The sequence below is a fragment of the Tursiops truncatus genome, chromosome 11 (assembly GCF_011762595.2).
Source record: "Tursiops truncatus isolate mTurTru1 chromosome 11, mTurTru1.mat.Y, whole genome shotgun sequence".
In the NCBI taxonomy this organism is placed as follows: Eukaryota; Metazoa; Chordata; class Mammalia; order Artiodactyla; family Delphinidae; genus Tursiops; species Tursiops truncatus.
In genome coordinates, this window is record NC_047044.1 from 17,208,424 (window position 1) to 17,227,006 (window position 18,583).

Sequence of the window (18,583 nt, forward strand, 5' to 3'; positions counted from 1 at the left end):
CAAACTCAAAAGTGAAGAATACAGCTGTGGATACATCACACGTATATAATTTCAGAGCTTGCGAAATTTCAGAGACTCTGGTACACTGACTCTTATCTGGTTGATAACTTGTAGCTCCAGGCTGACTTCCATTGGAATAAAGTCTATTCTTTGTTGAAGGAGCAGAGGAATGAGAAGCAATCCTCGGTTCTGAAGAGATGACAGGCGCTATGTTCTCCAAAGCGCACCAATGTCTTTTGAAGGAGGAACGGGCATTTGGATCCCGCTGCGGCTGCTGGAGACCTCCATCTGCAGAACAAGAATAGCACAACAGCAGACCATCCCATGCTGTTTTGCTCTAGTCTGCTTGTCTCAATCACAGATCCAATGAGAATTCACTTGCTTTCATTCTTTTGTAATCTTGCTGGGATTCTCTGTGTCTGTCAATGAGGCTGAAATTCATGGGTGCTTCTGGGGTGCGTGGCTTTGGGCTAAGTGTTTTCAGAACATCTGGAGGTTTGTTTGGAAATGTGCCACTCAAGTGTGGGGACTGGCATTCTGTTACGGGAGACCCACACAAAAGGCATGTCCTGGTGCCTCTTACCCATGTTTCTGTCTGAAAATATACTGTGAGTGCCTGTGAGAGAAGGGCCCGGACTGTGTACTGACTAGCTTCTTACTCAATAAGCTTCTTGGAACTAGTGTGATGCAGAAAGAGGAGAGGGTTTGAACCTTGGTTCCCCCGTGTACTTGACCTCTTTGTGCTTCAGTTTCCCCATCTGTAAAACTGGATTAGTACAAGTTCACAATTCTTATCTGAAACCCTCGGATCAGATGTGTTTTATTTATTTATGTTTGGCTGCATTGAGTCTTTGTTGCTGCGCGCGGGCTTTCTCTAGTTGCGGCGAGCAGGGGCTACTCTTCGTTGCGGTGCGCGGGCTTCTCATTGCAGTGGCTTCTCTTGCTGCGGAGCACGGGCTCTAGGCACGCGGGCTTCAGTAGTTGTGGCTCGCGGGCTCTAGAGCGTAGGCTCAGTAGTTGTGGTGCACAGGCTTAGTTGCTCCGCGACATGTGGGATCTTCCTGTACCAGGGATTGAACCCATATACCCTGCATTGGCAGGCGGATTCTTAACCACTGTGCCACCAGGGAAGTCCCCAGATGTGTTTTAGAGTTCAGAATTTTTCAAAGTTTAGAAAAATAATGCTGTGTAAATAGCGTGTATTACCTCATGCTCCAGTAGTGTATGGAGCTGTACCCCATAAGAAAATTAATTTATATTTACATTAATATTTCTGCAGGAAAATGTAGAAATATTCACAGTAAGTGGGATAAATAAAGACTATAATTAGTCTCATGTTAGTTAAGGTCAGGTTTTGCCGCCAAGTGAGCTTGCTGCAAATCTATGAAAAACCTTTTGGTTTTCAGGGTTCTGTAGATTTAAAAACTGCAGATAAGGCAATGTGGATCTGTACTATATCTATACTATACTGTACTATACTATATCCAGGGCCACTGCTAGGCCATACGACTATTGTGCAAATTAGAACAGTACATCTTCTGCGTGGTCACAGCCCCTGCACGGGTAACTTGGCAATCAGGGTAAGAAAAATGCATCTCTTTCTTCAGGGTAAGTGTCAAATATCAGCCCCATCCTCAACTAGGCGACTTTGTGCAGTGCACAACCTGTGCAACCAGACACAGTTGTTCTGATCATACTCATGCCTCAGAGTTGCTGGAAAAATAAGCAATAATGTAAGATGACCCCTTCTCCCCCACAGCTACAGCTCTGTCTCAGACGGTCTCTGGTTCTCTAGACCAATGCTTCTCAAATGTGAACGTGCATATGAATCACCTGGCTTCTTAAAACGTAGGAGGGCTAGTGTGGGGCCTGAAACTGTGTTTCTAGCAAGCTCCCAAGTAATATACAGCTTTTCCAGAAACGTGTTCCTGATTACCTGATCTCCATGAAGGGCCCCAGTCTCCAGCGACCGTATGCCAAGCTGGGAACGTGCCACTCTTCCTTGCCTCATTTTCCTCTCCTCACCCACACATCCATTTAGCTACGAAAAACCATAGATTCTGCCCCCTCCCCAACAGTTAATATTTCTCTGATTCAGGGTTCCCCAATCTTGGCATTTTTGAGCCAGACACTTCTTTGTTGTGGATGTCTGTCCACTGGGGGACAAAATCACCACTGCTCTAATCCCTCACCTTTCTCTTTCTCCAGCAACAGACTTGGATCACTTCTTTCCCAGGGATAGCTTGAGGTGTCATCTTCATGTATGTTTTGGCTATGTTGTAACTATCTGTTAACATTCCTGTGTTCTCCACTTGATTATGAATTGTAAGAATTCCCATATTCTCAGCATCCTGCTGAGGGTCTAATATAGACAGATGCTTAACACGTTTGAATGAATGAATGAGTGTATCCCCTGACAGCTGCAGGCACTTAGAAGGGGTGGGGAAGCTCAGGACTCAGCTTACAGGAGATCTGCCCCGGGGTTAGAGTAATAGCGGGCACGTCTGCAGGGAGCCTAACCATGCAGACATCCAAAGCGGTTTCTGCCCCAGGACACTCCCACCTGCCCTTCAACCTTTCTCTCTTGGCCTGTTTTTGTCTAGCCTCTTTATGTTGCTCAGAAAGGTCATTCATCCTACCACTGCTCACCCAGGGTGCACTGTGCAGCGTTGCTATACATCTTTGTCCTGAATGGCTGCCCTTGAAACTTGATTTCGGGCTTATATTTGAAGCCCACGTTAACCTGTCTGCCCAGACCATCAGAATACTTATGGCTTTGCGTTCCATGCATTAGACTCACAGACTCTTCTGAGACCCCGATTTGAATTTCACTTTTGCCATTTGGCTTTCATTTGAAGTCCAAACTTTCTAAATAGTTTGTCCACATTTGTCAATAATTGGTCTAGCATTCTGGTAAGATACAGAATATAAATATGCGTCTCTGCCCCAGTTGCTGGCACAGAGCTCCTGAAACATTTGGCATTGCTAAGTGATCAGAGCACTAGGAGTATCTTTTATTCTAATAGTTGGTCTTTTTTTTTTTTTTTTTTTTGCGGTACGCGGGCCTCTCACTGCTGCGGCCTCTCCCGTGGCGGAGCACAGGCTCCGGACGCGCAGGCTCAGCGGCCATGGCTCACGGGCCCAGCCGCTCTGCGGTATGTGGGATCTTCCCGGACCGGGGCACAAACCCGTGTCCCCTGCATCGGCAGGCAGACTCTCAACCACTGCACCACCAGGGAAGCCCTAATAGTTGGTCTTTGACCCAGGTTCCTGACACAGAGCTCCTAAATCCCTTGCAATTGCCTGGGTGATAGCAGTGTCCTTCGTTCTAATGAGGTGACTCTTGGTGGGGGCACTGGTCCCCAGAAAGACCACGGTTAGAAGCTTGGGATTTTCAGCCCCATGCCTTGTTTTCCAGAGAGGGGAAAGGAGCTAGAAATGGAGTTAATGATTGATCGTGCCTACGTGATGAACTCTCCATAAAAAATTCCCAAAGTGTGGAGCTGGGAGAGCTTCTGGGCAGGTGAACACGTGGTGGTGCTGGGAGAGCAGCCAGAGAGGCCGTGGAAGCTCCGAGCCCCTTCCCATACCTTGCCCTATGCATCTCCTCCATCTAGATGTTCATCTGTATCTTGTATCATATCCTTTTATGAGAAACTTATAAACAATAAGGAACCTGTTTTCCTGAGTTCTGTGAGCCGCTTTGGCCAATTAATTGAACCTGAGGAAGGGGTGGTGGGAACCTCTGATTTATAGCCGACCTGTCAGAAGCACAAGTGACAGCCTGGACTTGGGATTGGACTTGGAGCGGCAGGTGAGCAGTCTTGTAGGAGTGAGGCCTTAACCTGTGGGATCTGATGTTATCTCCAGGCAGATGGTGTCAGAATTGAGTGAAATTGTAGGACACCCGCTGGTGTCACAGGGAATGGCTTGCTGTGGGGAAACCCACACACATCTGGTGTCAGAAGTGTTGTGAGTGTGACTAGTGGTGCAAGAGGAAAGGTGAAACAGGAGAGGACTGAGCTGTTCCCATCAAGAACACTGGCAGAAACTTAAGTTGCTCGTCTAGTTTTCTGTGACTATTTTAGTCTGAAGCTTAACCTTTTAGTCTTCCAGCTCTTTTGTTTTATCCTCCCTTTGATTGTATTTAATCAGATTTTGCGCTTTGGCCAGAGTCGTAATGTCTCTTCATTAATGGCTGCTTGTAGCAGTATCATCCCCAGAATTTGGCCCCCTCCCCTGTTGGCCCATCGGTGTTACTAATTCCAGTGGGCTAGGGAGTCAACCAGACCTGGGTTTGAATCCTGGCCCTGCCACTTATTAGATGAGTAATTTGGGGCATGTCATTTAAAGGATCCGTCTGCTTCCTTATCTGTAAAAAGAATAAAAGTATCTACCTATGTACACCAGAAACTAACACAAGATTGTAAATCAACTATACTTCAATGAAAAAAAACTATCTTAAAACAAAACAAAGAAGTATCTCCCTTGCTGGTTGTTCTGAGGATTAAATGGAGACATTTAATGCATTACAAGTCACGCAGTCAACTATATAAATTAATAAAAGTTAGCCACTTTTGTGGTCAACTTCGTTTATGAAGCTACATATTTTTGGAAAAGACTACATGAAAAGCCAACAATTCCAAGCCACCCGCAGTTGAGTCTGTGCTCATTGTACAGAGAAACTCAGCGCACAGGCATCATTCCTACAGTCAGAGGTCCTTCCTCCTCCTTCATTTCTTCTTTAGACATTTTTCCTTCATCCTGCTGCCAGTTTGGTTCCAGGCACAAAGTTGTGTCTGGCTTAGTCTATCCGGTAAAGGTCCAAGGCTGGATGCAGACACAAAAAAATCTCTTTCTCTAGCTGCTGGCTCTTCCAAACCGTGAAATCTGAAGCCCTTGCTATTCTCCCGTAACGTGACTCTCTATTATTTTTAAAAACAAACATTGAAAAATAAAAAGCAGATTAATAGACTGTTTTTCATTCCAGCGTCTTGTATTTCAAATTAGTGGAGATTTGTAGGAATTTGGAGCCAGTGTTTTCTTGGTAGATCATTGAAAAAGAGGAGTGTAAACTTTGGTTCCCCATCTTAAATCTGGGTGTGAGCTATTTCTTTCCTGCAGCTGCTTCTATCTTTCTATTTTTCTTTTCCCTTATTTCTTCCATCTTAATCTCATTTCAATGCTGTTGCCTTAACTCCCTTTTTGAAACAGTTTTTACTTCCATGGTACCGTCTAATTGCTAACTGACCTCTGGCGGAAAGCCACAAAGAGCCACAGAGGAGCGTTTGGGTAGATCATTAGAGAATGTCAACACTGGAAAGGATGAGGTCATCTAACTTTGTGGTTCTCAAACTGTGTTCCTTAGAATCCTAGGGTTCCCTGGAGGTCCACAGGCATTTTACAGAAAAGGAGAGGCTCAGCTGGGCCTCAAGCTATTCAATCACAGCATCTCTGTTTCATCTGTTTTACATACGAGTGTTTAGCACACAAAAAGTTTTGAGGCTCTTTTTTCCCCCCCAAAAACCTGAAAAACCAGAGATATAGCTCAATTTTGTCATTTTACAGATGAGCAAACACGCCCAAACAGGATGTGATTACCTCTAGATTATAAACAACTCCTTGGTGGATGAACTGGGGCTAGCAACCTCAGGGGTTCTTATTTATCTCAACTTTGGCATAATTCAGATGTTGCCGTTTTTCTTGTTTCAAAGAGAAAGAGACTGAGGCACTGTGTTTGTGAGCAGTTCTCAGCCAGCCACGTGTTTGGAATCAGCAGGCTGCTTCCATGCTGTTCTATCTATAGGTTGTTATGATATTGGGATGAGGCTGGCCCTAGGAGAGGATTGTGGACCAGGGAAAAGGTTGGTTGTTCGGTTGGGTTTTTTTCTCACGTCAGTCTTGCTAAAAAGTCCCTTTTTTGTTTTATACTGGAAATGTCCATCACCCCAGAACCAAGATATCTGATAAACTCCCTACAGGTGAACGTAGACCAGATCAGTCTTCAACTTCTTGTAAGTCATCCCAGGACTCCAGGGACCCACGGTGTGCCAGCAGGAGTCTGGGAACCAGCTGTGCAAAGCTCAGAATTGTTCCCAGGAAGGATTTCCCCAGAGTGCTGTTCTCCAGTAAACTCTCTCAGGTTTCTGCCCCCTCAAATGCATTCCTGGCTAATGGTTCCTGGTCTTTTTGGATATCATAACTTTCTGAGAAAATATTTGAAATGACTTTGGGGCTGACATGAAATTGCCAGTATTTGTATTTTCTAATATCACTTAATAGCTACCGTTATAAAAGTTATTTGAACACCAAAATGACTTGAGAAAGGAGCGCTCTTCCCAAGAAAGGATACTTCGGCATTGGATACTCATGATTCTTCCTGACACTATTTTTGTTCACTTGGTGGTGGATCCGTAATAACCTCTGGCCCTGGCAGTGTTCTGGGCCACAGGCCCCTTGGTTTCTGTAGCTTCTGCAGCGTCAGCCAGAGGGCACCAGTGGCATCATGAGAAATAAAGATTAGCTGACCACTGATGAGAGGGCATTTCAGTCTTACTCCATGGGGAGTAAACTAAGACCGGGGGTGTCCTCATCCAGCCTTGCTTCCCACTGACGTTTAGTGCATTTAGTGTCCCAGGTGAGACAGGGACAGGCCATAACAGTCACAGCCACTCGCCACATTAAAAAGTAAGCACATTTCCCATCCATTTCAGAAAACTAAGCTCCATGGTCTGGCCGTTTGCCAACCAGAGGGGACCAGAGCAAGGACAGTGATGACACCAGGAATGGGTGGGAGCCAGGCCACTGGTGGTGAGAACCAGCTGGTGAGTGGACATATCAGATACCATATCCGGCATGGATGCAAAATGAGACATAGGGTTTCCCTGGTGGCGCAGTGGTTGAGTCCACCTGCCGATGCAGGGGACACGGGTTCGTGCCCCGGTCTGGGAAGATCCCACATGCCGTGGAGCGGCTGGGCCCGTGAGCCATGGCCGCTGAGCTTGCGCGTCCGGAGCCTGTGCTCCGCAGCGGGAGAGGCCACAGCGGTGAGAGGCCCGCGTACCGCAAAAAAAAAAAAAAAAAAAAGGAAAAAGGAGACATATCTTCGAATTCAGTATTCTCATGTCAAAATGTTTACATAATACATTTTTTTAAATTAGGGTACAATAAAATAGAGGTACAATTTGAGATGATTTCTTCTTTGACAAATAAATAAATAGTTCTTATCAGTAAAGCTAAAAATGTCCATCAGTGGAACCGAAAGAAACTATATACGACATCAGAAAAGGAATGGATTCGGAATCGGAAAATCGGGGCTTTGAAGGGCAGGTCTACAACTTCGGAACCAAAGACAGGCACTTAAGAGAGGCGTGTCGTCGAGTGCCACAACTCTGAAGGCACATCAACTTAAGTTTGAATACTGGCTCTGCCACCAATGCCCTTTAGCCTTTCAGGGCCTGTTTCCTTATTTTTCACGGGGGCGGTAGCCTACATGATCAGGATGGGCCTTCTAATGCATCACTTTACAAAGAATTTGCAGACAAAACAGGAATGAAGAAAGCTTCTATTCATCCACTAAACAGAAAGGGCTTGGCTCTATGGAGGTCTTTGCCACGGCCAAGACTGCAATGCGGTCTGCATGTGCGTCTCTCCCACTCCATCCTCTGATACACGTGAGCAGGACCCCGCACATGCTAAGGGACACAGGCCAGCCCACCCCACCTCTGCAGTCCTGTCAGTGAGCCGTGAACAAACCATACACAGAGAGAAGCTTCTTTTCTTTCTTCAATTTAATTGAAGTTACTTAGAAAAATAATCAGACTTGAATGGCTTTTCCTGGAAGAAGGTTCATGAACATTTTCACGCTTTTGTTGGCAATGTGGAATTCAGCTTTCTTGAACAGTACAGTAAGATACAGGGAGAGTTTTCTACAACAGGCCCTCTACTGCACACAAATATGTAAAAAAAGAAAATCACACTCCACAAAGATGTTAAATTATATGTCCATATGCCATACTGAGCACGCTCCTAAGAAAATAGTACGGGCAGCCCCTTCTGTACCTGACAAAGGGTAACAGAGTGAAATTCGCCCGTTAACGGCCGAAGGTCAAGCTGGTTGTAGATCCTGCTGCCTGTTCATAGGGTCCAGTTGGTTGTGATGGAAAAGGCTGGAGGAAATACTGGTTGTGGGAACTTTGGGGGAGTGATGAGGTCAGTCCTGCTGACATGAGTGGGCAAGAGATTCTGGTCCCCAGGATCGCACAGAACGGGGCAGCTCAGATTGCGTGTCTCTGTAGGGGATGGTCAGGCTGTGAGAAATCGGCTCTGAGCCCCACCCATCAGGGTCAGAGTCCCTCGGCTTCTGGCCAGGTTAGAACAGGGACTTCTGCAATCACTACCTCAGCAGTGGTCCAGACCCCACCAGCTAAGGATGTTAGGGACTCGCTTTTGTTCTGGGTATTTTCTACCAGTAGGGATCAGACCCTGGTGCTTCCACGCCTTTGCCACCAGGACACTGGTCCGACCGAAGTTTCCACTGCCCGCTGCTGTCCTGTGCCATACAGCTGAACAGGCAGGACCGTGAAACTCACCTGGTGGACAGATGGGAAGGAAGGTCCCCTCTGAGACACCAACAGGTCAGCAGACTGCCCTTCCTCCCAGACCAGCTGGGAAGGCAGGGAAGGGGGCGAGTCTGAAGCAGCTGCAGGAATTCAAACCCTGTGGCTAATATTCTACAGTTTTCCAACCAAAGGGACAGGTTAAGCAGGAATGTCCTTGTAAATACAACTTTGTACCTGGTTTTGAAAACACAGCAGCACCTCTGAAAAGTGGCTCGAAGATGGGACACCTGCCTGTACTTTTCTCCAGCTAAGCATGCAATAGAAAGCGTTTTCAAACAGTCTTCTTTAAAAAAAAGGAAAAGGAACGAAAGAACCAAGAACTTTTGTTTCCCAGGCACATTTTCACCCATGGATTCTTTTTAACCAAGGACACAGAGTACTTTCTACATTCTGCAAAAACAGTTGAATTGATTTTTTTAAAAAAGTTTTTATGCCATTAGAAAATAAACTATGAACACAAAACACGAGGAGAAAGAGCCCCTCATTGCCGAACCATACCGCAGTATCGTCCCCTGAAGGACACCCTTTCCCTCTAGAGCGAGAAGACGAATGAAGGCATCACAGCTGATCAAAGACGGAGATGTGGAAATGCAAAACGCGGGAAATCCACGTGAATTTCCACTTAAAGTACTAAAAGAACACTGAACAATTCCAAACTATAGAATCAAAGGAGCATTCAGCAAGGGTTGAGCTCTCTCGGCTTGCACTGAGCAACCTCAGGCTTGAGCACTAGGGGGACCAACTGAGGCTCTGTGCCCCTCCCCCATCCCTCCTTCTGTCAGCACCACCCAAGACTCTTCGGGCACTCCCTTTGGGAGGGAGGGAATCGTGGCCCATGCAATATCCAGGATTAGAACCATTGCACTTAAGCAAAAGTTGAATTCATTTGATAAAGTACCTTCATTGCTACAAACCAGGTGGAGACTGTGGTGCTGTTTTATTGTTGTTTTGTTTTGTTTTTGGAAGCGGGGTGTCAGGGAAGCAGTTTTTTATCCTTGAAGACCTCAGATGTGCTAAAGCAACCTAGCCAAAGAATATTCAGTGGAACGCTAGCTCTCTGAGATGATCTGCAAAATAGAGCATCCCGCTCAGAGAAGGTCAGGAAATGCCACCGACTCCACCAGTGATGCTCTTGGGAGTTCACAATGCACAGCACGCATTCAAGGCTCTGAAAAGTCCTGCAGAAAGGAAATGGACTTCGCTCTGTTTCCCAAGGATATTTGACTACAAAACCCTTATTTTGCATCACACCAACTTGTGTCTGGGGAGAACCTGTGTTCTCTGAAGCACATTATCAGGAAATGCCAGAAACCTCTTTCATTAGCAGAAGCTTTGTTTCTGAGGACAGTGTCCCCTGCCTGGAAACAGGGTCCAGGAATAATTCCAAGGACAGCTGAAGTCTGTCACTCTACTTGGTAAAACACATTGCATAAATCTCTGTTTGTCAAGGGTACAGTTGACGTGCCCTTCGCACAGGAGAGAGAGCTTAGAAGAACGTACACAACATCTTATAAATAGCTTCAGCCGCCCTCTCCGGCGCACACCTCGCTCACATTCAATAAAATAATTTCCTCCGTGAGACGTGACAGCTGCCGCTCACTGAGCTGGCTGTGAGCTTTACAATACAATTTTAATAGCTTCTGTGAATAAATTATTTTTTGTTCGTTTAGAATATTCTTCTCCCCTCTGTTCTATACACTGCATCAAAAACAAAAAGCAAAACTTACCCACACCCCATCCCACCCCTCCCCCTATTATTAGAACTATTATTATTATATACAGTATCTGCTACCAACTCATTCACTAGCTGTAAGAGGGATGTGGCTCAAACTTCAGCGGAGGCATTGGAAATGAGAAGCATGTGCAGACGTTAATTAGCAAGGAACAGGGAATGGAATGTTTCCAGCCTTCCAGAGGAAAATGGCATGGGTTACCATCACAGAAGGCTATCCTTGCTGATCATTGCTGGTGGTTGCAAAGGTGCCGATGGTTCCTTGGCCTTTGGAGGAGCGGATATGCATAAGTGTACAAATAGTCCGCCTGTGACCTTCACAAGGAGTAGAAATGCCAGGCCATTGCAAATCCTCCAATGTCTGAGTCCTGCCACAAAATTTTAATCTTTTACATGGCAAAGAGTAGAAAAAACACTTCTAGGTGGAGACCTTAAAGCTGGGCTGGAAATGACAGGAGGAGACGATCGGTGAATATTCCCTTTCCTTCACCCAAGGCAGACATCACTAATCAATCACAGCACTCTTCCATGCTGTGCCTGGCAAATCTGTTCTGGGGCTTAAAGGCAGATAGATACTACCAATAAATTGGAGTGGGCATTTGACAGGAAACATTTTTGTCATCTCTTATGTTGGCCAATGAGCTTGGATTACTCACCAAGTGGCCTGTTCCAAGCACGTGGTTTTCAAATTTGGGCCATAGAAAAATGCAAATTTGTAGGGATCCTGAACCTTCTGGGGTGGTTCGTGAATAGTCCAAACCTCATGTTAAGTCCATGAATATCAGGGGTTTGCTAACTGTCAAGCTGGATACTCTGCGTCCACGTAAAGCTTCTTGAGGGCCAAGACTATTGGTTTTGTTTAATGCTCTATCCGCAGGGTCTAGAATTAGGCCTAGCACATAGTAGTTGCTTAATAAATACTTGTTGAATGTAAAGCAACAGCCACTTCACCTTCATCACAACTGGCACTGCCAGTTAAAAAAATTCTGTAGAAAAGCCTATTCTACCAGGTTGCTAAGTCTGGTGGGAAAAAAAAAAGCTACAATCAGCTCTCTCCTTGGGTTAAAAAATAAAAAATCACTTTTCTTTCGTGTGAGGAACGTTTGGGTCGACTGAAATCAGTTTGGAATCAGTCCCTTGCAAAGGAGCCTCTTTCTATTTATTTCTAGCAGAATTTCAAGAACGGTGGTATCAACAGACAGCACAACGGTTGTTATCACAGTGACTCTCTGAGCGGTTAATAAGGAGAACATTCATGCCCCTGCACGAGCTGCTGCAAGCACAGAACGAAACATAGATTTCTTCTGCAAAGACATTAGAATCTTGCTGCCACAAAAAGAAATCTATACAGAGACCATGTTTAAATAACTATAAATAACATTAATTAGAATTTATGGGATGCACAATTCATGGAATTCACCCGAACACAAAGAAACCTCTGAAAGTGTCGGGGGATTCATGTCTAAAAAACAAGGACACCCATCCTAGTGCCCTGCAAAGACAGCCGTCCTTCCCTACTAAGGATTTTAAATAATTCTCACTATGCTGCTCGCAGCATCATCCCCAAACAAATATTAATTTACAAAATAACCCAATATCCATAGAATTCTTTTGACAAATAAAAATCTTAAATTAAAAAGCACGATTCTCGCCCCTCTCCCCACCTCCACCCTTCACTCCAATTTCAGGTAGCTTGGCACTGAGTAATTGAACATTAAAAAATCGAGTTTGTAGACTTCGTACAGCTGCGTCTGGTGCTCTGAGCTGATGTTCTGGAAGAACTCTGTGGTCATTTCATCAGTAGTTCTCGTGGACTTGGCGTAGGTGGGGAACTTCAGGTAGCTGCCCACGCCCGCCAGCTGCAGGACGTAATTGGAATCCTCCTCCAGCGTCTCATACTTGCCCACGAGGTCATAGTGGATGTGGCACGGGTGGCAGAGGGAGTAGACGGTCTGCCAGTGTTCGTTGAAGGGCTCCTCGCGCTGCGTGTGCGGGTCTATGAGATAGGCCACGAACTCCTCGAACTTGACGTCGTCGCCCTTGCGCAGGGCCTCCTGCGTGGCGTTCTTGCGCTGCCGCCTGATGATCTTGGTGCCGTAGCGCTTGTGGAAGGAGGTGTTGTATTTCTGCGTGAACTTGTTCCGGTAGGCGGACACCAGCCTCTCGAAGGGCTCCCGCACGAACAGGAACTTCATGTAGCTTTTCAAGCGGTGGTTGATCTCGGGGATGCTGTACTGGTTCAGGGTCTTCAGGTTGGCCGAGACGTGCGCCTCGTTGGCCGGGATCTCCATGGGGTCGCTGTACTTGCCCCGCCCGGTCAGGACCATCATGAGCCGTTTCCAGTTGGTGCACGCCACCTTGGGCACGTAGCAGTAGATGAGCTCGTGGTCCTCATCCACCACCAGGTGCTTCAGGTCGTTGGGGGTCAGCACCCGCCGCTTGCGGCTCACGGCGCTGTTGGCCCGGCACGTGTCTGTGACCTGGTCCCGCCGCATCTGGTGCAGGACGGCCGTGTTGGAGAGCTCCAGCTGCAGAGGGGACACAAGAAGAAGAAGTACTCAGTACTTGTGTGGGATGTTTACACTGGGCCACATCCATGACACGATGGCCAATGCGGGCCACCAAGGCAGCCACTGACAACCTAAATGGCCCGTCTCCCTTTCCAATTCTCCATCAGCTGTCGGGACTATTTCGGTTCTGTGTTCCACCATGCTTCCTTTGGACAGTAATGATAATGACCAATTCTGTAACTTACCCATCACCCTCTACATGCCAGGCATTTTATCAGAGCTTCATGTATACAGTTTTTCTTTTCTCTGTACAACAAACTCGAACCGTTACTGATTTATTTAACAATATCAAATACCTGCGGCTGTGCCAGGTAGCATGCTGGGGGTGCGGTAATGAAAAAGTGCAACAAGGTAACTGCCCTTAGGGAGCTGACAGTCCAGCTGGAAAGAAAACGGAACTGAGGTTCAGAGATGTTAAGAGAGATCACACAGCGAGAGTCAGTATTCAAACTCAGGTCTGCCTGGCAACCAAAGCTGCCCACTTTCCACTCTAATCTGATGTCCAGGCCTCCAGTCTTCTTGATTAAGGCAGGAAGAAAAGCATGGAGTTCTGGCATTTGTTGATCTATTTCAAAGCAAGGGGATCCAGTTTTTCTACAAGCCTATCACTGTGGACACCTGTTGCTTTTTGCTTCCTCAGTACCAGTGCCTTGATTTTCATCTGAGAACCTGCTTTCCTTCATTTTCAGCTCCCTTTCCTCTCGCTGAGCTGAGAGCATGCACCCTGGAGCTTGGGATCAGGGAGGAGGGACCACCATGCAGGGAGAACTAGACCGGGAATGAAGGGAACAGAGGAGGGATGAGCAGAAAGACAAGGGGATGTATTCCCAGTGACATCATCTGAATACCTAGCTCCATACGTTGAAACCAGACCCCCAGCTTCTGGGCTTTTGTTGCATCAGTCAATACATTTGCTTTGGTGCAAAAGGCAGTTTAAGTCTGGGTTATATATCCCTTGGAACCATCATATATGGGTATTTACATTTATTATCTTTGAGCTTTTCCTCTCTTTTCCCCATATTCACCCACTGATCCATCCATTCAAACATGTGTCCAGACCTCATAAAGTACAAGGCACTCTGCCCAGCACCCCTGGGAGATCTAACCCTTTCCTAAAGGGCTCACAGCCTAGGAGGCGCCAGGCCAGAGAGCTGGCGGCCTCAGTAGGGGCCAAAGGGGAAAGCTGTGTGCTCCTCTGAATTCTAGGAGCAAAGGTTTCTCCCCTAAAGGCCGTTCGCTCCCAATCTGAACTAGTTCTCACAGTCTACCTAGAAGAGGCAACATGAGGCCACACTGGCCTGGTGCGCTGCCATCCTGGTCTCCAACCCCACAGACTTTCAGTGGAGTGGTGGCACCCTACCGTTGTCTGGCTTAACGCCATGCCTCCATCTACCCTCCTGGATGTGTAATGTGCTCTTCTTTTTTTTAATTTAATTTTTTCTTTTATATCGGAGCATAGTTGATTTATAATGTTGTGTTAGTTTCAGATGTATGGGTCTTCTTTTAAATATCAAAGATACTAATATTATGATTAAAGTTATAGAGAGACTGGGGCACCAGGGCTATGGGATAGCCACTCTGGGGCTGCAGATGACATGGTTGCATCCCTGACCCCGGAATGAATGGGGTCCCCGTCCTCATGCTCGTCTTCTGAGGTCCTTCAGAGTCCAGCACCAACCTACTTTTCCCACCTCATTCCCGTTCCTCCCCATTTTATTATTACTATTATTTTTTATTTTTGCGGTACGCGGGCCTCTCACTGCTGTGGCCTCTCCCGTTGCGGAGCACAGGCTCCGGACGCGCAGGCTCAGCGGCCATGGCTCACGGACCCAGCCGCCCTGCAGCATGTGGGATCCTCCCGGACCGGGGCACGAACCCGTGTCCCCTGCATCGGCAGGCGGACTCTCAACCACTGCGCCACCAGGGAAGCCCTCCTCCCCCTTTTAGAACTGAAGGAAGCTCCAAAGAAACAAATGATTCACTCTTTTCCTGTTGGGCCCAGCCACTCCTATCTGGGATTCTTCCCTCTCCCTTTCTGCGGGTATAAACTGGATAATCCATGAAGGCCCAACACACTCCCCGGCCACACAAGTGGAAGAATCATTCCCTCCTCTAAACACCCTCCCCACTGAGCGTCCTTTACAGCACAATTGCCCCGTCTATTTCACGCCTGGTTTTCTCAAGTCGGGCGACCACTTGATTCACAGGGACCCAAAGCCACAGAGCCACTGCCCTCTCCAGGCTGGACTGTGGGTGGTCCAGAGTAGGTAATGTGGAGGGATCAGTGAAAGCCCCCCGCTCCTAAAGCCACTGCACAGGCAAGTCAGTAGAGCCAAGGGCCTGGGTGGGACCCAAGAAGCTGGCCTTGTGTTTCCAACTCTGAACCGCAATCTGTACAATTCATTCTAGAATATGCACAGGGCAGTTGGGATGGGCTTAAGTGAAGAACACTGATGAGTTTATGGGGGACCTGAGGGATATCCTGGTGGCCAATGGAGACAAGTCATTACATCCTGCTTTAGGGCTCTGTGTCTGTCTTCTCTCATGGTTTCCACGACGATGATGGTGTTGGTGATCATGAGCTGGTATGAGACAACAGCAGACAGCTGGGGGAGCTACTCTGTGCCAGGCACCTTCACACCTTCAGGTTATTTAAATACATTATCTTTAATCTTCCCAGCAATTCTCTGAAGTAGATGCAATCACCACTGGAACTTTCCACACTCAAGGGAAGGAAGCAAACCAAGACAGAGTGCTAATGTTGTGAAAATTCCATGAGCAAACAGGAGATTCTCTTGCTACCTTAGTCTCACAGGCAACTGGGGGAAATCTCAAAGGAGTCGTCACTGCCCTCTCGACGGTCATTCCCCTTTACAATCCTACACTGTCACTCTTCCCTTCAAGAAGTCGAGTCTACTTCTCTAGCCCCTTGACTCTGGCTGGCTGTGACCTGCTCAGACTAGCAGAATGTGTTAGAAGTGAGGACGAGCCAGTTCTGGAGCCTATTATGAAGCCTTGTAGTTCCTGCCCTTTGCGGCCACACCTTCATACCACACTGGCAAAAGTTTCTCCCTGTTGAATGCAAGTACCATGAAGTGTGAACTTTCTCTTTCCAGGGCTGTAGCTCCAGTGCTTGCAAGAGTGCCAGTCATATAGTAGATGGTCACTAAGTATTTGTTGAGTGAATGAATGAATCAGTTACTTATCTCTTCAGGGAAGCTTGATAGGAAAGGGGGAAGGCCCCTCTGTAGCTAAAGAAATTTCCCAATTGTTCATCAGAAGGTTCTTTAATAGAGGCGGTAATAGTGATCCCCCAAAATTCATGGGGGACCTCAGAATGTGACCTTATTTGGAAATACGGGTTTTTTTTTTTGCAGATGTGATTCATTAAACTGAAGTCATACTGAGTTAAGGTGGGTCCTAGTCCAATGACTAGTGTCGTTATAAGGAGAGAATACAGAGACACACATAGAGAAGGCCACGTGATGGCAGAGGCAGAGGGTGGAGTGATTCATCCACTAGCTAAGAGATGCCAAGGATTGCCAGCAACAACCAGAAGCAGGGGAGGACAAGGAAGGGTGTACGCGTGGAGCCGTCAGAGAGCGCGTGACCCTGCTGACACCTTGATTTTAGACTTCCAGCCTCTGGAGCTGTAAGAGAATAAACTCCTGTTATTTTAAGCCACTGAGTTTATGATACTTTGTTATGGCAGTCCTAGGGAACTAATACAGGAACGAAGCCTTCAGCCCATACCTTTGAGCAAATTGTTATAAAATATAAATGTATAAGAGAGGGTAACATTATATAAGATAATATTTTTACATAGAAGAGTAAGGAAAGGGTATTAGAGCACTAAGTAGAAAGTGGGTAAGATCTGCAATCAGAAGACCTAGGCGTGGGCAAGACCCTTAACTCTTTTTTTTGTAAATTAATTTGTATTGGAGTATATTTGTTTACAATGTTGTGTTAGTTTCTGCTGTACAGAAAAGTGAATCAGCTCTACGTATACATATATCCCCTCTTTTTTGGATTTCCTTCCCATTTAAGTCACCAGAGAGCACTGAGCAGAGTTCCCTGTGCTATACAGTAGGTTCTCATTAGTTATCTATTTTATACATAGTAGTGTATATATGTCAATCCCACTCTCCCACTTCATCCCAGTTCCCCTTCCACCCTGGTATCCATACTTCCCTTCTCTACGTCTGCGTCTCTATTCTGTTTTGCAAATAAGTTCACCTGTATCATTCTTCTAGTTTTTTGCTAAGATAAATTGTCTTTTTCCCTGGTTCAAGCCAAGGGCCCACAGAGCCATATTTGCTTGCCCCCACCTATGTGAATTACGGTAAAATCAAAGATGAGTATAAAAAAGGGGATCTAAGAGGTTAAAGAGTAGTGACACATTGATCTAAAGTACAAAATATTAGCTAGAAGTCTTGCCTGGCTGTCTCTAACTCCCCTGAAGTTAAAGGGGAGGAATGAAGATTGTTTTAGCGGTTACACTTCAAAGACGACTTGGATAGCGGACCTTAAAATGTTGGTGAACTGTTTCATTCTTTGCTTCCTACTTATTATTATTAGTGAAAACCCTTAAAAAGGAAACAGACAATAAACTCAAAACTGTGTTCATTCCTATTTAATTACTGTATGGGAAGGAGAAGATTCTGTATTATTTGGCTTTAGACTGCAAGAGAAAGATAGTTATGAAAAAAGAGCCGTAGTTTTTCTAAAGCAATGGATGAGAGAAACAGGGTCAATTCCTATGACAGACAACAAGAAGGTCTAAGAAGTACCCCAAGAAGCCATCCCTAAACCCAGTCGTGATTTTGGAGGAGGATTTTCAGAAAGACTCTTCTTAGGTAAATCCAGATATATCTCAGTAGAGCTTGAAAATGGGGAAAGGTTGTGAAGATCACAAGATGAAAGATGAAGGAAGAAGACCTGAAGTATCACATATGGTCAGCACTGACCACCATTCCCCTAGCAAGAGACAACAGTTCTTAAGAGGCGATCACATCAATGAAAACCAGACTCTGCCTCAGAGTCAGATATTTAAAATACTGACATCAAGGCCTTGACTTGAATCGTAACTTCTGGGGAAGAGATTTCATAATCTCTGTCTTTTAAAAGACTCTCAAATGATCTTGGTAATCAGCTACTTTAGAAACCACTATTTTATATGTAACTCTCACTTAGACTAGTATGACTTTTTTGGAAGAGTTTGAGAAGAACTGACTTGATTCAAAGGATTCTTCTTTGAATGTTTTTTAGAATTCAATAGTGATACCATCTGGTCCTGGGGCTTTCTTAATTGATGGGGAGGTTTTTAGATACTGATACACTCTCCATACTAGTTATGGATCTGTGTAGGTGCTGTCTTTCTTCATGATTTAATTTTGGCCTGTTGTACATTTCTAGGAATTCATCCATTTGTTCTGGGTTATCCAATTTGTTGGCATAAAATCTCTTATAATCCCTTTATTTCTGTGTTGTCAGTTCTAATGTCTCTCCCTTCATTTCTGATTTTAAGTCTTCTCTTTGTTTCTTAGTCTATCTCAAGGTTTATTAAATTTGTGTATCTTTTCAAAAAAACAATTTTTTTCTTATTTTTCTATTTGCTATTTCATTTATTTGCCTTTCTGCTTTTTAAAAAACTTTTTGCT

The 18,583-nt window shown here is 45.8% G+C and overlaps 1 protein-coding gene across 5 annotated transcripts in view; it reads right to left on the reverse strand.

The window, feature by feature from the left end:
- Positions 1-7,789: 7,789 nt before the first annotated feature.
- CHST11 (carbohydrate sulfotransferase 11) overlaps positions 7,790-18,583 on the reverse strand; it is a 286,833-nt gene continuing 276,039 nt past the window's right edge. For all 5 annotated transcript variants that reach the window (XM_019918580.3, XM_019918579.3, XM_019918581.3 and 2 more), the window contains one exon: positions 7,790-12,881. In XM_019918580.3, the coding sequence (XP_019774139.1) occupies positions 12,027-12,881 (855 nt within the window). In that variant the 3' untranslated portion in view covers positions 7,790-12,026. The remainder of the gene's footprint in view (positions 12,882-18,583) is intronic.